General features: G+C 39.8%; 1 protein-coding gene across 1 annotated transcript in view; it reads right to left on the reverse strand.

Moving 5' to 3' along the window:
• Nucleotides 1-7,123: 7,123 nt before the first annotated feature.
• Nucleotides 7,124-25,352, reverse strand: part of ncor2 (nuclear receptor corepressor 2) — a 154,509-nt gene continuing 136,280 nt past the window's right edge. Inside the window, 8 exon segments of the mRNA XM_061730433.1 lie at nt 7,124-10,004; nt 10,771-10,950; nt 13,137-13,313; nt 14,485-14,538; nt 14,624-14,766; nt 19,135-19,254; nt 21,548-21,729; nt 21,880-21,998. Coding sequence (XP_061586417.1) covers nt 9,787-10,004; nt 10,771-10,950; nt 13,137-13,313; nt 14,485-14,538; nt 14,624-14,766; nt 19,135-19,254; nt 21,548-21,729; nt 21,880-21,998 — 1,193 coding nt within the window. The 3' untranslated portion in view covers nt 7,124-9,786.

Consider the following 25,352-nt stretch of genomic DNA (forward strand, 5'->3'; position numbering starts at 1 on the left):
ATGAACCCATTAACACAGGGGGCGGTTTTATGATCGTCTAAGTACACCGTCGGGCTTTGTTTCTAGTCATACCACGTGGGACACGCTGACCTTCCACTGAACAACAAAACTAAATCATGAACACTGAGAAGAAGCTCAGCCGACAGGTTCTTGTACACGAGTAATAAGATCAGACAAACCGCTACATCACCCACAGCTGAGGGGCTGATGAATAATCAGCATGCTAAATAAGATTATAACCGGTGTTCCTGCTCGATAAGGAGCAGCGTCGTCACGGCTACGGTGTTTGTTGAAATGGTGGTCAGCTTGCAGCTCATTTACTGGAAGGTTTCTGTATGAACCAGTTTTACTTGTTTGGGAACCCTGTAAAAACCTTCACCGTGACTGTATACGGTCACTGGTCTCGCCGTCTTGTGGAGGATTCTGGGAATGATGTAGATCTGGTGGTTTCAGCCAGGATTATGCTGTTGTTAAGATCCGCCCACCCCACCAAACCCATCACACACACACACCAATTAAGGTCCCTGTTAAAGGCTGTTAAAATTTAAAGAATGTCCAGTTTATTTCCAATAATTCTGATGAAAAGTATCCAACTTTGAAAACTCCTGGAACTTTACCGACTTAAGCAGGAATAAAAACAAGGTGGTGGATCTGCTGCCCCCCCCCTGAAAAAAAGAGAGAAATTTACAGAGAAATTAAAGAAATGTGTCTGGAGAAGGTTTTTAACATGAAAGTGAGTGCTGGAAGAATGCAGGTGGCGTTGGTGGTCTGTGAAATGTCCGAGGGTGATGAGAGGAAGTCAGCCGGAGTTTAAGGCCTTGGAGGGTTTTTTTTTGTGCGTCTGATACTTGTGTTTTCTAACATTTGATTTTGTTACTGTAAGATATTTTCCTATTGTATATGTGGCATCAAGGCACTTCATCATTTTCTTTATATTTTTGTACATCAATCATTGTTCCTGTTCCAATTAGAGAAATTATTTAAAAAAAAGATGTATATCCGAAATGAATAAAAAGAAAGACGATTCCTAACGCTGATGCTATTTAGTGAGGATTCATTCTTCTTCAGAAGTGTCAAAAGTATTCACATTCATTACTCAGGTAGAAGTATAGATACTAGAGTTTAAAAATACTCCTGTAGAAGTTGAAGTATCAACTCAAGTTTTTTACTCAAGTAAAAGTATAAAAGTACTGGTTTCAAAACTACTTAAAGTATAAAAGTAAAAGTAATGTAAGGGGAAAAAAGCCATTGAAAATGAATGCATCTTAGTAATTTCCAAATATATTAAAGAACCATATATGTGTACTATTGAGCATTAACATGTGTTTCAGAGAGCAGCAGATATGATGACTAGTTGCCTATAAGTATTGTAATGGTGCAAAAAGTCAAACTTCAGGGGCATGTCATCATTTATCCTAACCTTTATTGGAATGAACATCCAAGTTTAGTTGCAGGAATCTGAGGGAACGGATGTAAGAACAAAACTGGACAAGAACATCTGAAACAACCACAACCAAATTCACTCTATCCGGATGGAGCAATTTAACTGGATAGTTTTTTTTTAAAGGCCGAAATGAAATAGAGTAACGAGGCTGTTTTTAAAAATGTAAGGAGTAAAAAGTACAGATAATTGCGTAAGGTAACGAAAGTATTTGTACTTCGTTACTTGACACCTCTGTTCTTCAAAAACAGTGACTCATCAGTCTGCTGTAACCTTTAGTCTCGTACACTTAGAGGGACAAAATAACTTGAGGGGATTTCAGAGTCCACCGGTGATGTTTCTCCCTCCAAGTACACAAGAACGCAGACTGTAAAATCAAGTCCCCACGGTCCTGTGTGCACAAGCGTTAAATATCACGCTGCAACTAGAATAACAGCAGCTCCTGCTGCCATCGGCGGGCCAGAATCTTTGGACCCGTGTCCAGTACTGGAGTTGAGGGGAGGTGGCATCCCCCCCTGAAATAAAAACTGTCAAAATCATCCCCCCCTGTAGAACTGCCATCCCCCCTTTCCATCCCTTATGTCATTTCATCAATGAATGTGGTTTTACTGCTATTTCAACATTTAGAGTCATCACCAGAAAAATAACACCTGTTTCAAGTAAAATTTCACTTGAAATAAGTAGGAAAATCTGCCAGTGGGACAAGATTTATCTTCTTATTACAAGCAAAAAAAAATCAGATTTTTCTACTTATTTCAAGTGAAAATCTACTTGAAACAGGTGAAAATTGTTGTTTTTTCCAGTGACGAGTCTTGTTTTAAGTGTAATGAAAATTCTTTTACTAAAATGATTTTTCATTTTAACTAGAAATAAGACGAACATTCTTGTTAAGATTTTGATTTTTTGCAGTGATCCATGTTACTTATCCTGTGAAGGACAGAGTCATATTGATAAATTCAGAAAACTGTTTTTTATTGTTGTGTTTTGATGTATTTGATGTAAGCCCAGTGGATATTTAAAGCTTACAGAAGGCTGCATTTAACTGCTGCTATGTCATTCCTGCAGTATTTCTGCAGGTGTTTTGGTCAGTGCTATTATTTGTAATATATTATATTATTTGTAATCAGCACAAATTATCTGTCCCCATATGATAAAATCCACCATCCCCCCTGATTTTCTTTTACAACTCGAGTACTGCCCGTGTCCCTCGCTCTCCTCAGCAGCGCCGTCTCCCTCCAGCGTTGCACGAGGCGGAGCTGCCACCTGATGGTGAGGAGACAAACCTGTGGTTTGTTTCCTGTTAATAAAGTCAAGCTGTTTAAATGTATCGAAAGGTCTTATGCAGGGTTTGCAACTTATTTCTAGCCTCAAACCTGTAAGCTGGAATATTTTGATCAAGTCGTACAATAAAAAACTGCAGAACTAAACCAGGACAAAATCAAGGAACATGAATCTGAGCTTCAAGGATGCAGTTTGGGTTCAAGAAGCCTCTCTCCCTCCGGTTCACCAAAACTCCCAACATGAAGGTTTGTCTTCTGTGCTCAGAAATGGTTCCCAAGTATGTTTCTCCTCCATCTTTCACTGACAGTATCAACCTGATCAAAAACAGGTAAATGCATGTTTGCCGAGGAGGTGTCTTCAAAGAAACAGACCAATTGCTTTTACTTAAGTAATGTTCTTAACGGGTACTTTTTACTTTTACTTAAGTAATTTTCAAGCAGAAAATTTGTACTTTTACTTAAGTACAATATTTTTGTACTTTTTCCACCTCTGGTATCGACCTGGTCGGCCATTCCCCCAGTGACATGGCTTCACCTACCTCCTCACCGTGGTGGATAGGCCGATCCGCTGGCCGGAAGCCGTTCTTCTTGCCTCGACATCGTCCACCAACGTGGCCCGAGCGTTCATAGGCACATGGATTGCACGTTTCGCTGCCCCTTCTGACCTCTCCTCTGACTGTGGTATGCAGTTCACCTCGGCGATCTGGAACGGGGTCGCCCGCGGTTTGGGATCAAGCTGCACCGCACCACTGCATATCATCCCCAGGCTAGTTTCAGCGCTCGATGAAAGCCGCCCTGCGTGCCAGTTTGACAGATGGTAACTGGATGGATAAACTCCCCTGGATCATGCTAGGCCTAAGCACTGCTCCTAAGGAGGACCTGCAATCTTCGTCGGCTGAGTTGGTTTACGGCTAGGTCTTACGGGTTCCTGGGGAATTCGTTCCGGATGCCACGACACCCTGGTCTGCGACTGGACAGCGGTCTTCCCTGCTGGGGCCAACAAGGCATTCAACCCCATTCCCACGTCGCAGCACGGCATCCCTGTCTCCAGGGTTCCCCCCAATCTACTTAAAGAGGATTTTGTTTTCATTCGACACGATGCTCACCATGGGCCACTAAGCCCCCCCTATGAATAAATGAATGTTTATGGGCAGCGTTATTGCATCATTAAACTCTCCTTTTCTTGTTTGTATTTTAAGAACCGACACCAGAACTTAAGTTGGTGAGACAAAAAACGGCTTCTCGTTCCTTTATTGTCACGCGTGTTATATACTAACGGATTAAGCCCAGTGTACATGTACTAACACATCTGCAGAGTTTGGGAGCAGATATAGCCTTCTTACAAGAAATGCATCTCAAAAACAACGCACATAAGCAACTCCATAAGAATTGGGTGGGACATGTATTCCATTCTAGATTTAATTCTAAGTCACATGGCACTGCGATCATATTAAAAAAAATATTCCCTTTATTAAGTCTGACATAATCTCTGATTCAAATGGCAGATATATAATAGTAACTGGTGAGATATATAACACTCCCATCATTCTAGCTAATATTTATGCACCTAACTTTGATGATGAAAGGTTTATCGGTTCAGTACTGGCCTCCTTACCCAATATTCACACACACAACCTAATTCTAGCTGGCAATTTTCATTTTGTGATGGATCCGGTTCTTGACAGATCATCGAATAAAAAGAAGTCTATCTAAATCTGCTAACCGGCTACAAAACTACTTGAAGTCAGTTCATGCAATAGATGTGTGGAGGCATGCTAACCAGAACCAACTAAAATATTCCTTTTTTCCCAGCCGCATAACTCCTTTTCGAGGATTGACTATTTCTTTTTAGACTCAAAACTACTTACGGCAGTGAAATATATAGATTATGAGGCCATTGTTTTATCCGACCATGCCGCACTAAAGCTACATTTAAATTTTTCCTGTAAATATTCTCCTAAAATATGGCGTATGGATAAAGGGTTATTAACCAATGAAGCCCATGTGGACTTTATTAGATCCCAAATAGCTTTTTATATGCAGACAAACGACACCCCAGACATATCGAATGGCATATTATGGGAAGCCCTAAAAGCATATGTTCGGGGTCAAATTATCTCCTACTCTGTTCAGTTGGCCAAAACAAAGAAAAAAACAAAGAAAAGATATAGAAGGACAGCTTATTGAAGTGGATAGATAATATGCAGAGTCTCCTACTCCTGACCTGCTTACGAAGAGGACAAGTCTGCAAACTGAATTCAATCTTCTCTCCACATCTGAAACTACTAAATTAATACAACGTTCCAAACATTACTACTATGAACACGGGGATAAGATAGGAAGACAACTAGCACTCCAGATAAAAGTATCTGAGGCATCTAGACACACAACCAAAATTCACACCCGCTCTAGGAATTTGACAAAGCACCAATTGGAAATAAATCAAGTATTTGAGCAATTTTACATTAATCTATATACAACAGAAACAACATCAGACTGTGTGACTATACAGGAGTTTCTTGATGACTTGAAGGTTCCCTGTATTTGTGAGAAGGGTAGATATTTACTGGAGGAGCCTATAACTTTAGAGGAGTTTACCTGCCCGGATGGCTACACACCCGAATTCTATAGGGCATTAGTTCATGAGGTCGCACCCCTCCTTCTGAAAGTTTTCAATGAATCATTTGAAAGAGGCTTTCTTCCCAAAACATTCTATCAGGCAACAATATCACTAATACACAAAAAGGGTAGGGACCCATTAGAAGCGGCATCTTACAGACCTGTCAGTTTATTGAATGTCGACACCAAATTTCTGGCTAAAATACTGGCAATTACACTAGAAAATACACTCCCAACGATAGTTCATGAAGACCAAACAGGTTTTATTAAAAATAGACAGATGACTCACAACATACGTAGACTATTCAATATTATATACACATCCAACTCTGGCCCGTCCTGCGGAGAAGACAGAGAAGGCCTTTGACAGGGTCAAGTGGAACTATCTCTTCTCGGCCCTGTCGAAGTTCGGTTATGGCTCAAATGATATTTCATGGGTCAAACTCCTTTATAAATCTGCTATAGCCGCAGTCCAAAAAAATAAAATTAGATCTAAATACTTTAGTTTAAAACGTTCCACAAGACAGGGATGCCCGTTATCGCCACTGCTTTTTGCGCTGGCAATAGAACCTCTTGTGATTTCTCTGCGTCAGCAAAGGGATATGAAGGGATACATATATATAATATATTACATATAATAGAGGAGGCGAGGAACATAGAGTCTCATTATTCGTGGACGATTTATTAATATACATCTCTGACCCTGCTAAATCAGTCCCCACAATAGTTTCCATTTTGAATAAATTTGGCCAGATATTGGAATACATTTTTTTTTGCACAGAACCCACGTGTATATATGTGTGTGTGTATATGTGTTTATGTGCGTGTATATGTGTATATATATGTATATGCGTGTGTGGGTGAATGTTTGCAGTGTAAAGCGCTTTGGGGCTGTAGGAGTACAGCTGGAAAGCGCTATATAAGTGTAAGCCATTTACCGGTACCATTTACCATATACAGTATGTTTCTATACTACATCCTCTGTATCTCTAGGATGCAAGTGCTAATCACATTACTGCTGAACGTGTACATATACATGTACAGGACTGTCTCAGAAAATTAGAATATTGTGATAAAGTTCTTTATTTTCTGTAATGCAAATAAAAAAACAAAAATGTCATACATTCTGGATTCATTACAAATCAACTGAAATATTGCAAGCCTTTTATTATTTTAATATAGCTGATTATGGCTTACAGTTTAAGATAAAGATTCCCAGAATATTCAAATTTTTTGAGATAGGATATTTGAGTTTTCTTAAGCTGTAAGCCATGATCAGCAATATTAAAATAATAAAAGGCTTGCAATATTTCAGTTGATTTGTAATCAATCCAGAATGTATGACATTTTTGCATTACAGAAAATAAAGGACTTTATCACAATATTCTAATTTTCTGAGACAGTCCTGTACATGTAAAGGTGTGAGATATTTGTTTCACTGTTATGTTTGTATTTAAAACGTGAAAAAACAATAAGAGATTTATAAAAAAATAAAATAAAAAAAAAACATATATAAATGCAAATAGTTTTATCAAACTCCCATAACGCATCACAAAAAGATTTGACATTTATAGTGGGATCCGTCAAGGGTATCTGTTCCTTCTACCCATGAAGAAACAGAAGCAGCAACATGTTGATGAAGTAACAAGTTTAAAACTTAAACATACGCTTGCACTGCCCCCTGCTGGCAGAGGACCGTCACATCCTCCTGCTGGACCACTTAAAAATAAAAAAAAAAAGGTGAATTGATTCAGACCAACACCTACAAATGCAACGGACACTATTTGTGGCATTAAGCTTTTTATTTAAACATTAAGGCAGTGTCTTTTTTTTATGTCGTTTTTAATTTTTACACTGCTATCCACAAAGCTTGCTGGTGGGCATGTAGAATTTAACCATGTGAATATTTCTTTTTCTTTTTGTAATACCAACCTCAAAGCAAGCCACATAAATATTTACATCTCTTCAGTTGTATATACAATCCTTGCTATTATACAGTGGGTTATAATAAAAAAAAGAAAAGAAAAAAAAAAAGCACAAAATGGTTGAAAATGGATCTTTTGTCAATCCCCCCCATCCGTGATTGGACATGTCAGCGAACACATCAATAATCAATTTTGTCCTGTTAGAACTGAACAATTCATTTCATTTACGGTGACACGGGTGTGCGTTAACAAATTATAAGAACATAAAGGATGCAATTTAAAATTCCTTTCAGTGTACTTTTAAAAACAACACGTTAATCATCGGTTCAAGGGAAGAGCTGGATATGGCTTCGTCTGTTTTAGTAATCACATTCTTAACATCTCAGAAGTGGAAAAATGATTTACATACACAGACCGATGTACAAAGCTTGGCTGTACTTTCCGCCTTGAATGATGGAGTTACAAACGCTCCATCGCTTTAACCAAGAAAATAAAATAAAACCTAAACTGCCGCTGAGATGAGCTGCAGGTGAGAGACACGAGGGATGAGGAGGGAGAGGAGGTAGTCCTACGACAATCATGTCCGGTGACAGGAGGAGCGAGGGATGGAGGACAGGCCGTTGCTCCGGGGTGTTAGACGAGGGGAAGGAAACCAGCCCGGCTCCGTGTTGTGAAACAGGAAGCGTCTCACAACCATTTAATCAGAGAGACTCGAGAACGCTGCAGGAGGGTGAGAACGTGTCAACTAAGGTTGCATCACGAGACGACTTCGCCCTCAACTTCCTCTAATCCGCGCACGAGCAGAAGCAGCGTGTGGGAGAGTGTGACGGCCGAGCGGCGGCAGCTCTGTCCTCGTGAGTGAAACGGCTCAAAGCTAAGGCAGTGACACATCCGGAGGAAATTAAATGATGCACAAACACAGGGAAAGAGGAGAAAACAGGACTTTTGATTTAGTTTTTTTACACTGTTCAGTGTAGACAGTAGAAACTCTGGCATTGGGAGGGGGGGGGGGGCAAAGAAAACTTGTGCGTCACTTATCAACTTCAGTACTGTATATTTAAAATAAATGGCACTTAACACTAGGAATATCTCATAACTGTACAAAACCTGTGGGGATGAAGGGTTGCTCCTGCGGGCAGTAAAAGGTCAGAGGTCGTGGACGAGGCCTGTGAGCCTTCGGCGGACCAACGGTCCTAGAAAGATGGCTTTTCATCACCTCTGTAATGCAGATATAACCGAGTGACGCCGTGTGGGGTTTTTGCCTCGGAGCGTCTTCAGAGGCGGCGCTGAAACCTCGGTGAAAACTCGGTGACCGTTCACGTTTCTGCGATTGTCGCCCCGAGTGTGTGAGCGCTGACGGAGGCGCGCAGGCGGCCGGGACCAAAATCATCAGACAGCCCTCCGGACGGGGAGGAATCTGTGCCATCTTTGAGTCCCCGCGTGCACCTGCAACCCCCCCTGGACATGAATGCTTTAAAATGCCTTTGTGAACAGAGTGACAACTAAGTGCTTAATATTCAAAAACATTTTCAACGAACACAGACATGGTTAATATAAAAACAGTGAGAAAAGTCTCTTGTCTCAGTGCCGTCCGCATGGCAGATCCTCCCACGAGCCACGCGGGCCGCTGAGCCCGGCAGAGCTTTGCGTTTCCTCCAGAGGCCACTCCCCCCAAAAACATGACATCAGCAACGAAGAGCAAGTTTACCCTGTAAACCAACGATAAAACCCCTCCAACATAATCTCGGCCCTGCAACCCCCCAGACTCAACAGAAGAAAAGAAAAAAAACCTTTAAAAAAAATGCATCATTGCAGATAAGAGACAACTGATGACACCATCAAAAGTTCACCATCAAAATGTACTAAAAGGTCTCAACTCACGAAACACAGGACTGGACTGACAGTTTAAAGGTGAGAAACAAAGACCCGAACAAGAAAAACAAGATGTGGATTCTCCGCGTGCGTGTATGTAGTCCTGCAGTGGCAGCTGGAGTTCGCTGTGGAGAAACGCATAGGTCCGTGTGTGTGTGTGTGTGTGTGTGTGTGTGTGTGTGTGGCGCTGCTCTCCATGCAAGTGTGAGCACATTAGACCGGAACTCCCCAACAGCAACAGGTCAACGTGTCTGTACTGATAAGGCCAGTGAGGAATTGTTGTAAAGTTTAACAAAAAAAAGAGGGAAAAAAAAAGTGATTTGTCCTTTAGAGTCCTGGAGTGAATGCATAACACATAAGAGCCAACACACACACACACACCAACACACACAAATACACACCTACACACACACACACCAGCAGGAAGCAGCAGGTTCCACTTCATCACTTCTCGGCGTCTCAGGTGAATAACTGACTGACTGATGAAGGAATGCAAAGGTGTGGGTAGTTCTGCAGACCCCCCTCCCCCCGCAGTGCTGTCTGTGTGTGTGTGTGTGTGTGTGTGTGTGTGTGTGTGTGTGTGCGGCTGCAGCGGCTGCAGCGGCACACCGACGTGTTAGTGGGTCCTGTTGTGCAGTGGCATGTGTGGTCACTCGCTGTCAGACAGGGTCTCGTACTGCGACATGAGCAGAGGCTTGGGCTCCTCCTCCCAGGGCCGGCCCTGCCCGGGGCCGGGGCCGGGGCCGGGGCCCGGGCCCCCCTGCTGGCCCCCCTGCTGGCCAGAGGAGGGGGAATGAGCGGAAATGGCCCCGCTGGAGAAGTGCTTCATCACCAGTGGGTTGCAAGGGTAGGGGGTTGGCGTTGAACCTGCAAGAAGCACAGCGACATCATTTCATTCTGAGATTATTGGTTTATTCTGACATTCTGAGTGTGTAAAATTGAACATTTTTTGTTGTTTGGCTCCGCCTGGTTTCAACAATTTAAGGGTTGAATTTCATGACATCTCATATCATTTTTGTTTGGATTTAGTTACGTTTTAATTGTAAGGATTGTATTTTATTGTTTTATGTGTAGTGGAAAACTTTTTGCACACGGGATTTGCAGAAACGTGCGTCGGAGGAGGAAAGCTGCAGCCAAATACAGGACTGTCTCAGAAAATTAGAATATTGTGATAAAGTCCTTTATTTTCTGTAATACAAAAATGTCATACATTCTGGATTAATTACAAATCAACTGAAATATTGCAAGCCTTTTATTATTTTAAGATTGCTGATCATGGCTTACAGCTTAAGAAAACTCAAATATCCTATCTCAAAATATTAGAATATTCTGGAAATCTTAATCTTAAACTGTAAACCATAATCAGCAATATTAAAATAATAAAAGGCTTGCAATATTTCAGTTGATTTGTAATGAATCCAGAATGTATGACATTTTTGTTTTTTTTAATAGCATTACAGAAAATAAAGAACTTTTCTGAGACAGTCCTGTATGTGTGCAATGTTGGACCCCAGGAAGAATAGTCTTCACTGCAGTGAGGACTAATGGGGATCCGTAATAAATAAATAAATTAATTTCAAGAAAGGTTGCGGCCTCGCTCGGGAGTAGAGCCGCTGGCGCTGAAGACGCGTACCTGCGGACAGAGGCCGGTCCTCCAACATGTGATTAGTATGTGGAGTGCGTCTGTTGTAGTCTCCTTCCGAGTGGACCGAGGACACAGACGAGGGTCTCTCGCTGCCGGACAGACCCGGGCCCGGGGACTTGGCCTTGCGCCCGTTAGAGCGCCCACTGCCCTTTGAGGACTTTGACCCACCTGGAAACGGGACAGAGACCAGCTTTGAGAATCTGATAAAGCACTCAAATGTCTGCTTACTTTTTAAAAATGATCCATAATTCCTGCAGCTCCCCCCTTGAAAAGAACGTGTTAGGCCCAGTCCCAATACTCCCACTACCCCTACTTTTCAGCACTATCCCTAAATTTTGCGCGTTCCCATGAGGGTAGTGGTGTCCCAATTCTTTGCATGTAGGGGTAGTGGGCAAAACGAAGGCTAGTGGTTATTAATCTAGCCTTGCACAGCGAGGGTTTTCAGATGCACACTAGCTGACCGAGGGCCAGAGAAATTTCCCAGAATGATTTACGTCGTCATTTGCAGACTGAATAAAAAAAAAAAAACATGGCGGACATTTCTTATTTTTTTAGTGAATAAAATCAATATTTTGAGTTAGTTTCTGCATAAAAATGCGTTTTGGTTACATTTCTAGCGAGAAATATATATTTTACTTTCATAATATTCACTCAGTGAAAGTATATAATCACTCGCTTGCTCGTTTTTTCAGATGTCGCCAGAATAAAGGCTGATTTATGGTTCCGCGTTACACCAACGCAGAGCCTAAGGCGTAGGTTACGCGGGGACGCGCGCTGTACAAAGCACCGTACTCTGCGTTGATTTAACGTGGAACCATAAATCAGCTCCCGAGCCGGCTGCTCTTCTCATCCCCCGAAAACATCGGATAAAATTTCTTAACAGGCGTTATTTGGATAAACTGAGCCCAGGTTGGGGATCTTAACGGTTACTTTTATGCCTGAAAAAATATTAAAACTTAATAAAGTGTCATATTAACAGCGCTACAGCGGAAATTAAAACAGCTTTAAGCTCTCAGCTTCCTGATATGGTGTGACGTATGTGCAAACGTAACTACGCAGTCGCTTACGTACCCGAACGTAAACCACGCAGTGACGTAGCAAGTGGTGTCCCAATCCCTAGTGGAGATTACAAGGGCCCTATTCATTTTTAGGGCTAGTGGTAGAAAGTAGGGGGTGTTTTGGGATTGGCCCTTAGTCTCTGCTCTGAGAAGTCGACACGAACAACCAGATCTGTTACAGGGGGTGAGTGTCGTGACCCCAACGCAAAACTGCATTTGGGAAGTTTCATTCTCCTGTATTGCAATGACTCAGTGGAAAACTCTGCCAACAGACATTATTTCATGTAGAAGTTCCCACAGCTTCTCACATCTGGCCAAGCGTTGGTTACCGTCAAGACAAGTGTGTGTAGATTTATGAAGTGTGTGTGTGTGTGTGTGTGTGTGTGTGTGTGTTGGGGGGGGCAGCCTAGCTTTAAATCTTAGGTGCCTTAGGTACATCTGACAGATCCCATGCTCTGTTGAATCTGCTTCCATGTTTCTATTTATCTATTTTATCTATTGTCTCTTTGCTTTGTTCTGCTCTTTTACTTATTTTTTCTTTTTCTATACTAATTTTTATGTACTATTCCATCAAACCAGGGGCTACAGGTGGAAAATAGCAAGCTGCTACAACCTGGCACAATGCATATTCTCTTGTACAAGATTAATGTCTTATTGTGCACCTCCCTGTTTTGAAATAAATAAATTACAAATAACAAGATAAGCTAGTGCTGTAACTGTATACAGGACTGTCTCAGAAAATTAGAATATTGTGATAAAGTTCTTTATTTTCTGTAATGCAATTAAAAAAACAAAAATGTCATACATTCTGGATTCATTACAAATCAACTGAAATATTGCAAGCCTTTTATTATTTTAATATTGCTGATTATGGCTTACAGTTTAAGATTCCCAGAATATTCTAATTTTTTGAGATAGGATATTTGAGTTTTCTTAAACTGTAAGCCATGATCAGCAATATTAAAATAATAAAAGGCTTGCAATATTTCAGTTGATTTGTAATGAATCCAGAATGTATGACATTTTCGCATTACAGAAAATAAAGGACTTTATCACAATATTCACATTTTCTGAGACAGTCCTGTATAAAGTGAGGGTTAGTGAAGAGAAAACACTGGATGTAACAGAAACTAGTTGTGAGCTGCTGGTTCACCAGACGTGAGGACGATGCTGAACGGCTTTGGTCAGATGTAGGTAAAAAAAAAAATTTCAAATGATATCAAAATAAAGTCAAATCCTTCAACTGGGGAAGAAAGAAGAATCCATGTAAAAGGAATGTGCCAGTGGAGGTCGCACCTTGTGAGAAGCAGTCTTCAGCCCCCCCTGAAGTCATGGGGTTAGCAGCGTTGGATGGAGAGCGCTCCTCAGACGAGTCGTCAAACTTGCCCATTAAGGCCTTGCGGATTATGGCTTCCAGGCCGATGGAGTTGCCGGGGGCCTCCGGGGCTGGGTGGCTGCGCACATTCACGGGTCCTGCGGGAGGAGGCAGCGTTACACAAAGCTTCAGGGAGAGATCGAAGTTCTGCAGCACCAGCTCATGGAAACCTGTACGTAGGAGTCAAGCTACAGCCGGCTAACAGGAGCACGGGACTTATTTAATAGACAAACATTCTTTGCACTCGCTGGTCATGAAATCACTCCACTGGCTTCCAGTGAGTCAAAGGATAGAGTTTAAAATCTTACTGCTGGTCTACAAAGACCTGAATGGTCTTGGACCAGAATCCATGCTGGATCTGTTAGTTCCCTATGAAGCTCCCAGACCCCTGAGGTTCATCTGGATCTGGTTTGTTGTGGTTCCAGAACCAGAACCAAGCAAGGTGAGGCAGCGTTCAGTTATTCTGCTCCTCACCGGTGGAACAAACTTCCTGTAGACCTGAGGTCTGCTCCAACTGTAGATCCTTTAAATCAGGACTAAAAACATTACTGTTAAATTAAATACTTACCTGCTCTACTGCCCTTACTTTTTAACAACTTGTACTTTTTATTATTTTACCTCTTTTCTTATCATTTTATTTCATTGTATTTGTTATTTACTGTTTAATTGTGTCTTGCCGCTTTTAATGTTGATGTAAAGCACTTTGAATTACCTTGTGTTGAATTGAACTATACAAATAAACTTGACTTGCCTTCTAAACATATTAAGTCAACACACCAGGATCAAATAGATCTTATTATTAATATTTTTAATTTATAATAGAGGTAACAAAGGAGCAGGGTTAAATAAGGACACTGTTTTTTTCCCTGTTTGTATTATGTTTTTTTTTTCTGTATGTTTTGAATTTGTTTAAAATGTTATATTTTTCCCATATATATATATATATATATATGTATATATATATATATATATATATATATTATTACTATATATTACTTATAATATATATATATATATATATATATATTATTACTATATATTACTTATAATATATATATATATATATATATATATATATATATATATATATTATATTATTATTTCCCTTACGAAATAAACAATTCAAATCAATCAATCAATCAATCAAAAATGTATGAGCCGTAATTTTATCTGACCCGTTTACAAATATGCTAGAAGAAAAGACGACTGCCTCTAATCTTGTCCATGTTTGAAAAATATCCGATAAAAAGCACACGTCATGTCAGGTACCTGCATTTGTGGACGCTGGCATGTTGAAGATTTCTGTCCCCGGCTGGCCAGCATCTGAAAGTGGAACCAGAGTAATAAAGTAAGTTTGCCGTCTCCCACTTCTATTGGTGCTTCGTCTCCCTGCAGAGCTCACACTCACTGAAGTCATTGTCGTTTCCAACCACCGTCATCTTCTTGATCATCTCCTGCTTCTTGGACATCACGATAGCCGAGGTGTACTCGGTCAGCTTGGTGAAGAAAGCTGGAGGCTGGGAGGCGTTGGGGGGAGAGCGGGACCCCAGGCTGCAGCGGGGCAGGAGAGCAAGGTCAACACACTCAGCAAACTCACTCACTCAGTTTTAGTATTTTCAAAATCTTGAAATGTAAAAACACCTAGGCGGAGATCTTTCTGCAGAAACTAGACCCGAGCAGCTTCTCTGTGTAACAACTAGGATGTCTGAGGGGCCGTGGCTGGGATTTCTACTCGCACAAGTCTTAGGCCCTGTCCCAATACTCCCACTACCCCTAGTTTTCAGCCCTACCCCTAAATTTTGCGCGTTCCCGTGAGGGTAGTGGTGTCCCAATTCTTTGCATGTAGGGGTAGTGGGCAAAACGAAGGCTAGTGGTTATTAATCTAGCCTTTCACAGCGAGGGTTTTCAGATGCACACTACCTGACCGAGGGCCAGAGAAATTTCCCAGAATGATTTACGTCGTCATTTGCAGACTGAATAAAAAAAAAAAACATGGCGGACATTTCTTATTTTTTTAGTGAATAAAATCAATATTTTGAGTTAGTTTCTGCATAAAAATGCGTTTTGGTTACATTTCTAGCGAGAAATATATATTTTACTTTCATAATATTCACTCAGTGAATGTATATAATCACTCGCTTGCTCGTTTTTTCAGATGTCGCCAGAATAAAGGCTGATTTATGGTTCCGCGTTACACCAACGCAGAGCCTACGGCGTAGGTTACGCGGGGACGCGCGCTGTACAAAGCACCGTACTCTGCGTTGATTTAACGTGGAACCATAAATCAGCTCCCGAGCCGGCTGCTCTTCTCATCCCCCGAAAACATCGGATAAAATTTCTTAACAGGCGTTATTTGGATAAACTGAGCCCAGGTTGGGGATCTTAACGGTTACTTTTATGCCTGAAAAAATATTAAAACTTAATAAAGTGGCATATTAACAGCGCTACAGCGCCCCTACCCCCCCCCACCCCTAAATTTTGCGCGTTCCCGTGAGGGTGGTGGTGTCCTAATTCCTCTTTTAACCTAGGGGTAGTGCAGAAAAGTAGTGTAGTGGCTATGCATCTGTCCCTACGGATCGAGGGTTTTCCGATGCTCACTAGCTGATCTAGGGACAGAAACATTTCCCAGAATGCTTTTCGTCCTCATTTGCAGACTGAATAAAAAAAAAACAAAAAAAAACCATGGTGGATATCTCTTTATTTTTTAGTGAATAAAATCAATATTTTGAGTTAGTTTCTGCCTAAAAATGCATTTTGATTACATTTCTAGCGAGAAATATATATTTTACTTTTATAATATTCACTCAGTGAATGTACATAATCACTCGTTTGCCCGTTGTTGCGAAGATCACGCCAGAATAAAGGCTGATAGGTTACGTAACCTACGCCGTAGGCTCTGCGTCGATTTGACTTGCCGACCGAGGGCAAACAGAATCCTTTGCGTCAGCATTTGTAGACTCGTCTCAGATTGTGACCGAGGGAGCAAGCATTTTTTTGTGAGAAATAGAGAGAAATAATTCTGTGACTCGTCAGATTTGTTTGGGGACCACTGGATATTTCTGATATAATAGTTTTCAGAAACCACAAGGTAATCCAGCTGTTATCTGGGTAATTTACACACTTTCAGATAAAGCTGAAGTGAAGACAGCCTTTTGTTGAATCAAACAATGGCTACCCGCAAAGAGCAGGAGGATACCGAGAAGAAAACCCACAAATGTACGTATAATTTCCCATGGAATTAAAAAAAAAAAGTTTGGTAATCATAGTTAAAGTTCAACTACAAAACAACCGTGTACAACTGTCTTCAGTCTTCAGGCTCTGCTAACATATGAACGGGCTGTTTTTGCTGGATTGTTTTCCTGTCTCCTCCTGGGTTCACCCAGCAGCGTTGATTAATCACTAGAACAAATCAAGAACTTGTGTTGGCCTGGGTCCGGAGATCTTGCTTTGACGAAATAATTCCCAAACCCGCTTTCAACACAGGGTTGTATTATGGCACAACAAAGAGGACAACATTCACACGAGTGAACTGGGGTTAATTAGGAAGGACCGGGGCTCTCCGAGGCTTAGCCGCAGCATGTAATGCTCCGTCATCCAGGGATACTCAACTTTGCACAAGCTAATAAGCTACAAAACAAAAGACTTAATCAGAGAAATCCATTTAAATCAAAGTGAACACGAAACAAGAAAAACATCCTCACATCCTTGGTCCATCAGTCGTAAGACACAGATGGACGGAAAGGTAAGATATCTGCCTTAAGATATCTGCCTTAAATTATGTCCAGGCTTTAAAATTTTACTTTTACATATTGTAAATTCAATATCTAGAGGACTGTCTCAGAAAATTAGAATATTGTGATAAAGTTCTTTATTTTCTGTAATGCAATTAAAAAAACAGAAATGTCATACATTCTGGATTCATTACAAATCAACTGAAATATTGCAAGCCTTTTATTATTTTAATATTGCTGATTATGGTTTACAGTTTAAGATTAAGATTCCCAGAATATTCTATATTTTTTGAGATAGGATATTTGAGTTTTCTTAAGCTGTAAGCCATGATCAGCAATATTAAAATAATAAAAGGCTTGCAATATTTCAGTTGATTTGTAATGAATCCAGAATGTATGACATTTTTGCATTACAGAAAATAAAAAGGACTAATATCTATATATAAATAATTGTATAACTTCTCTAGGCATTGTCAGGACACTGGAGGTTCAGAGTCAGTAATAACTGAAGTGGAGAACAGGGAACCATCATTAGTTCCCCGAAGCCATTTGTTTCCTTTGTATTAATTTTTCACAATTGTGATGAAGTCGTGGCCAAAAAAACCTATTTCATGCTGAAGTCAAAGAAAAGTACTGAACATCTGAAGAGGCTTTTGCAGCCTTTGTATTCTGTCAGAAGGGGGTATACGTTCACCTTCATGTAGCTATTAACACTTGCTTTCATGTTTTTTAAAATCATATTCCATTAGCAGCAACATAATTGTTAAATCTGAGCGAGCTGCACAAGACGGGGCTCTCACATGAAAGTCATCAGTGCTGCACGCTGCCAGCCATTCTACAACTGACGCACATCAGAGGCATGTGTCACCTTGTTTCATGAACTATTCACCACCGTGTCACACACACACTGATCACAGCCTTGAGCCGGGCGAACTTTTGAACCAAACTAAGATGATGGCTAGTGCTCGTGATAGCCACAGCTATCATACTAGACATGCCACGAGAGGTCATTTCACCCTGCCCAAACCTAAAACCCATGCACTAAAAAGAACAGTAATGTACAGGGCAGTTACTTACTGGAATATACTTCCAGAAAATCTTATTTCAGCTAGTGGCAGAGTTGGCTTCAAGAGGAGACTAAGAAAGGAAGTTCAAAAGAAACTGGTTGTTTTAGATTGTGTCTAATGGTTTTAGCTTATTGATTTAATTGAGTTAGGTGTTATATATACAACTTCATCCTACACCCTTTCAAACAAGAAATATTTATTTACATATAGATTTGTCTCTTTAATTTGCTTTGTTTTGCTTATGGTTTTCTTTTTGGTATATACATTTTATGTATTCTGATTATTTTGTTTTTGTTTTAACCTGTTTGAATAAATAATTAAATGAAAAATGAAATGAAATGAAATATAAATAAACATATTTTCTTGTTCTGCATTTAATTTAAATTTTTAGTATTTTATTTTGCTGAAGTTTTATGACGTTTCCGGTTATTTTCACTATTTATTTATTTTTAAATTTTCTTCCATTGAAATAAGTTTTTTTGTTTTTGTCTCATTAAGTATGCACTTATTTATCTTTAGTTGTACTTGGATCTGTTTTTGGTTGTTATTTGTTTTTTTCATTTTTGTTTTTTTCATTTAGGAAAATTAATTTTCTTTTTTTCTGCTTATTATTATCTTTATTTTTTATTTTTTTTTGGTTTTTTGTCTTGTTTTTCTTTTTAGTTGTTGTTCTTTGTACTTGTTATCTACATTGTTTTATTCTGTTTAACTAACATTTTATATTGTACTGTAAAAGTTTTATAGAAATGTATACTTGTACTGTTGGACCCCAGGAAGAATAGTTGCTGCTGAGGCAACAACTAATGGGGATCTGAAATAAATAAATAAAAAAATAAAAAAATGGCGAGGTTTCCTCTTCAGGGTCTACGTGTTCCTTTCCTGATTTGCAAAAGCCCAAATTGTGACCATCACCAGAAAACAACACACAGGTGCCTCGACCCCCCCACCCCGCCTAAAAAAACCCCCAAACACAATCAACATGCTGTTGTCGGGCCCGAGGTCTTGATTAGTGACGCTACATGTGCGGGAGGAAGCCATTAAGAGAACAATAAGGTGCACCGTAAGTTTATTTCTCGTGGGGTTTCCATTCTGGACATTTGTGATTGTGATTGTGCACGTACCCTTGCTCCCCCTGCTCCCCTCCTTGGACCTCAGGTTCGGAGCTGCTTCCGGGAGGAGAAACGGGCTCGATGCCCTCGCTGGAAACATTTACAGGTGAAGGCTTGGACTGGGGAGGAGACCTGGAGAGAACACAGAGAGATCTGCTACACGAGTGCACAGCAGCGGCAACAACAAACCACCTCAGCAGCTCCCTGGTGTGATACTGACATGACAACCGTCAGTACTGAGCAAACCTGTCAAGTTTTGGATTTAAAAATACGGGAAATTTTCCGCCGCTGTCCCACCAGCCCAACCGAGGTCCAGTATCTTACATTTTAAGACAGATTTACAAGAAATCTAAAATATCTACTTGTCAACCACTTGCAAACTACAATTAATAATAACCATATGTGCAATATCTATGCAATATCTGTCTGTCTACTTCACACTCATTCTACCTGCTTTTTTGCACTGTTTTTTTCCTTCGCACTATTTTTATTTCCATCGCAATTATACTGTCTATATCTTGTAATTATATATATATTTTTTACTTTTACTTTTTAACCCCCTTCCCTGCATGTGTGTGTTAAGTGTACTGCTGCTAACACGAGTTTCCCCATTGAGGGAGTAATAAAGGATTACCTTATCTTATCTTATGTGCTCAGAATCTGATAGGCTTATCTTTGTTGACTGAAAGGCTGTGGATATTCCTATGTATGTAATTCCCATAATGGAGCCTAAATGAAAACACAAAAGTGGATTAAAGCACATGTATTCATTTTAAATATTTTCAGTTTATATATGGATTGATTGTCTTCAAGTGAAACATTTACATTTTATTTTAATTTGTCATTTTCACTCATGTGGCTCTCTGGCATTCACTGATTGATGACAGAGATGTTTCTGTATCTCCTCTTTAGGAAAGTAAATTTGATTTCCCATTTTTAGAGATATTTACACCAAGTCTTCTTTTTTTGTCAGAAATGTCTTCTCTCTGGTTACATCCATCCATCTCTGATTTGTTTTTCCGAGTTTTCTCCCGTTGTCGCCACTAAACTCGCGAGAACTGCCACCCAGGCTACAGCAGGTGGTAGTTCTCGCGAGACTAGTGACACTTCAGTTTGCTGTTTAAAAATTATTATATTATAAAACGGGAAATGTATGGGGAAATACTAATAAGGGAGGACGCCGGGAAAGACGGTAAAATACGGTAGTTTCCCGGCCAAAACGGGAGACTTGACAGGTAGTGTTGTCCCGTTCGATCAGCCGCCCGATCGATCGGGCCTGATCCCGGCATTTTCAAAACATCGGTATCAGCCAAAAAAGTATCGGGACATACCTAGTTATTAATGTTTTTAATATATATTAAATCATTTTATATATCGTTGCATTTAACGTCAATTCATGTTTGTATTGTGAAATTTTATATCTGTTCATGTTGCATTAAGCTGCTGCTATTCATTTCTTCCATTCAGAAAGTTGCACTAAGGTTAAGCCAAAAAGTATTTAAATTTTCTTGTGTTTGTGAGTTTGACTGGATGTCATTCAACTACCTCTTTTGAAGTTAAATTTATTTATTTTTGTTATTGCACTATTCTGCACTTTTTGTTTTAGTTTACAATTTCATGTTTTTACATTTTGTGGCACCAGAGCTGATAAGCTTTGTTGAAATATATGTCCATGATGTTCTCCAATGGACAATAAAAGAAACTTGGGATAATTTAGTTTTAGTCCTCTTTTTCTTTTTTTTTTAAATTCATTGCCAAAATGTATCTGATCGGGAAAAAGTATTGGAAATGTATCGGGAGCCAAAACCTCTTAGATGTGTCTGCAATTTTACTGTACAAAAAGCTAAAAGAGGTATGAAAAGGAGATGTGTCTCCATTACTGGAGTTAAATTCTGGAATGATGCCAACATACATTTAAAAACATCTCATTCTCTTTTGGTTTTTAAGAAAATGGTTTATAAAGCTATTTTTGAAGCTTATAAGTGCGATTGACTATCTGTTAATGTTTCTTTGCTTTTCTGTTGTTTCTTTGCGTTTCTGTTGTTTCTTCGCTTTTCTATTCTCTTTTTGGTTTTCTGGAGGTCAGTAGCCAAAAAAAAGAAAGTTGATAATGTAGGATAGGCTTTTATAAGCAGTTTCCTTCAGCCTAGGCCTTTTCAGTCATTGTTAAACACTTGGTTTTGGTTAAACATTGGTTTTGTGTGAAATGTTAATGCTGTGCACAATTTTTTTTGGTGTTGTGTTGTTTTTGTGTTGTGTTGTCATGAGTGAATAAACTTTATTCATTCATTCAAAAAGTGATCGGATCGGGAAAAATCGGGATGGGCAGATACTCAAACTCAAGTGATTGGATCGGGAGCTAAAAAATCCTGATGGGGACGACCCTCTTGACAGGTGTGGTACTGAGCTGTGCGGGGACTCTTACCCATCTCTGGTACACTGAGCGACGAGCCCCTCCAGGTAGCGGGCCCCCGGGCCAGAGTCCTGGGAGGTGGGGGGGTTCTGGGAGGCACTGGGTGGACGGGTCAGGTCCAGGACAGGAGAGCCGTGGTAGCTCTGCTGCTGCTGCTGCTGGCTCTGCCGGGTGTAGTCTTTAGTTATGACCTCCTGTTGGCAGGCAGACACACGCGTCCCGGTCAGACACCACCGCGACCTCTCACACTCATACACCTCCATTAGCTGCTATAATTAGGCAGCGTGACATTTCCTGGGAGTTTGTTATGGATATCGGTTGGTGTTTATGCAACGCAGACTTACACTAATGTGCTGTGCCAGGGTGACCACCCTCTGGCTGCCTTTGACGCAGGGGGACGGCGGCTGTTGGCCTGGAGACAGTCGTTCCTCGGAGGGGGGACGGTAGAGACCGTGTGGCAGACCTGAGTCACACAGACAGACACGCAAGTCAAAGTTAGCTCTTTTTCATCTCAAGTTACGCATAAAGTTCAATAACCACGTTCAATCATTTCAATAATCACGACGCTGCTGGATGTTTAATTTTTCTATTACAATTATAAACAATTGTCCTAATTACAGGACTGTCTCAGAAAATTAGAATATTGTGATAAAGTCGTTTATTTTCTGTAATGCAAAAATACATACATTCTGGATTCATTACAAATCAACTGAAATATTGCAAGCCTTTTATTATTTTAATATTGCTGATCATGGCTTACAGCTTAAGAAAACTCAAATATCCTATCTAAAAAAATTAGAATATTCTGGGAATCTTAATCTTAAACTGTAAGCCATAATCAGCAATATTAAAATAATAAAAGGCTTGCAATATTTCAGTTGATTTGTAATGAATCCAGATTGTATGACATTTTTTTTTTTTTTTTTTTTTTAAATTGCATTACAGAAAATAAATTTCAAATTTTCTGAAACAGTCCTGTATTGTTTGTGGATACTTTGGATATACTGTGGACTTAACTAGCAAAACTTTGACCAGAAATGATGCTTAAATTGACTGGTTTTGCATTAGTAACATATAAATGTATTTTGTCTGTTATTTTGTAACAGATATGCGAAAGACCATGTACGGCTTTTAGAAATATAATTACAGATAATAATGTTATATGTTAAATGCCTTGGAGACGACAGGGATCCAAAAATATTTACTGGACACTATAAAAATACAAACCAAATGATAGGAGAGCTTAATTCAAGATTATCATTCCAGCTAAGATTGTAATTTAGGAATAATAAGCGACCGTGCTTTTTCAGCAATAGCCCCTAAACTTTGGAACGAGCTTCCTCCCCACATCAAAATGGCCCCCACACTAGAAATTTTTAAATCTTGTCTTAAAACTCATTTATATTCTTTGGCTTTTAATCCAGCATGAGAGTTGTGTGGTCTCTGTCTTGTCTTTTATGTTTATGAATCACTGGTTGTTGTCTGTTTGGTGTGTTTTTATTTCGTGCTTTTATGTGCTCTTATCTATTTTACTCTTTTTTAGTTTTTACTATTTTATTATGTCTTGCTTTACTCATTGTGCAGCACTTTGGTAACCCTGTTGTTTTTAAAATGTGCTATATAAATAAAGTGGATTGGATTGGAATATTGTGCGAGTAACATGTTCCACTTCAATGCTCCACTTCAGTGCTCTGAAACCATTTCATGACCTTTGCATCACGTTTGAGTATTTGTTTTTAAACAAGGCTCTTCTTAAGCTGCTCAATGCTATTTCCATCTCCATCTAAGGATGATGTAAGTGTGTGTTTGTGAGTGTTGTGGTGGGGACTGACTCAGTCCTCCATGGGGGACATAATGCTCTGGTTTTTGTTGTTAGACAGACTGGGATGATTATAAATCCTGTATTCCCTCCTCCTGACTCCTGAATGGACGTTAACAGTATAACAATGATGTTTATCCAAATGACTCTGGAAAAACGACATGCATCCTGTGGATCGATTCATTTAAAAGAGCATATAAGTTCAAGGTTCAAGTCCCAGGATGGCAACCAAGATAAACCACCTTGGGCCCCTGAGCAAGGCATTAACCCTAATTGCTCCCGGGCGGATAAAAGCGTCTGTTAAATGACAGTAGTAGTAGCAGAACACAGAACAAAAACCACAGTCCAAACGGCACAAACTCTTGAGAGCTTGAAATGTGCAAAGAAATTAAAGCAAAGAAAATCAGCAGCGAGCCATAAAGAGGAAGATGCAGAGAGGGCTTGAAACTGTAGAACCCCCACCTCTCCAGCCTCCTCCCCATCCCTCCATCCCTCCTTCTTTACACCACCAGTGCTCTCTGGGACCCCAGGGAGTGAATGTGGTGGTTGATAAAGCGTTGCATTACTGCAGCAAAACTACTCTCACACCGATTTTCTACTCCCATTTAGTCGTCTGGGTTACACACGCACATTGTCATAGCACTTCGCTCAACCCATTTCAAATGGTTATTCAAGAAGTGGCTGGAAAATGGGCTTCATTAGACATGCAGTGGGGAAATAAGAGTCCCTGCATTCATGCAGCGGAACTATGGCAGTCCTGTTGAGCAGGAGATATAAAAGCATCCTCCAGGGCGCTGCCTTTTCAACTAGCTAATATACTCCATGCATAAATGTAGAAAGGGAAATATTCTGTTTAAAGTAAGCAGTCTAATGTGATTCAGGTTACATCCCCCATGACGAGAAACTAAAGATAAGCAGCACGCAACGTTCTGCAGTAACGTCCCCTCAGCTTTGGCCTTTGACGACACCTGGGACGTTCTTATTGGAAATAAATTATTGGCTACTCATTCGTTACTAATACTCTAAGAAGTTTGTAAACCACCTGTTAGGGATGGGCGGTATGGACTAAAAGATTTATCACGATAATTTCTGGCATTTATCCCGATAACGATAAAAAAAAAGACCAATTCAACTCCACCTTTGTAACTATAAATCTATCACCACATTCAGTCTTTGGAGCCCCCAAATCACTGCTCTAAAAGATACTAAATGCTACTAAACTACAGCAATTAAATTGAATTAATAAAAACCAATTAAATTAGTACACCTGTACTGCAAAACTGTAATGACTCCTCGCTCTCATGTTTGTTACACAAACACGTCATCAACGGAAATTTATCTTTCTTTCTTTCTGGTTCATATCTTTCTTTCTTTCTGGTTCATATCTTTCTTTCTGGTTCATTTCTTTCTTTCTGGTTCATATCTTTCTTTCTGGTTCATTTCTTTCTCTCTTTCTGGTTCATATCTTTCTTTCTTTCTGGTTCCTATCTTTCTTTCATTCTTTCTGGTTCATATCTTTCTTTCTTTCTGGTTCCTATCTTTCTTTCATTCTTTCTGGTTCATATCTTTCTTTCTGGTTCATTTCTTTCTTTCTGGTTCATATCTTTCTTTCTTTCTTTCTTTCTGGTTCATATCTTTCTTTCTTTCTTTCTTTCTTTCTGGTTCATATCTTTCTTTCTTTCTTTCTTTCTTTCTTTCTGGTTCATATCTTTCTTTCTTTCTTTCTTTCTTTCTTTCTGGTTCATATCTTTCTTTCTTTCTTTCTTTCTTTCTTTCTTTCTTTCTTTCTTTCTTTCTTTCTTTCTTTCTTTCTTTCTTTCTTTCTTTCTTTCTTTCTTTCTTTCTTTCTTTCAGGCTCATATCTTTCTTTCTTTCTTACTTTTTATCATTTTTACAGCGAGATGACAAATTCTTACCGTGGGGAATTTTTTGGACGGTATATCGTGAACGGTAAAATATCGCCCATCCCTACCACCTGTAGTTATTTAGTCCAAACCA

The sequence above is a fragment of the Cololabis saira genome, chromosome 9 (assembly GCF_033807715.1).
Source record: "Cololabis saira isolate AMF1-May2022 chromosome 9, fColSai1.1, whole genome shotgun sequence".
In the NCBI taxonomy this organism is placed as follows: domain Eukaryota; kingdom Metazoa; phylum Chordata; class Actinopteri; order Beloniformes; family Belonidae; genus Cololabis; species Cololabis saira.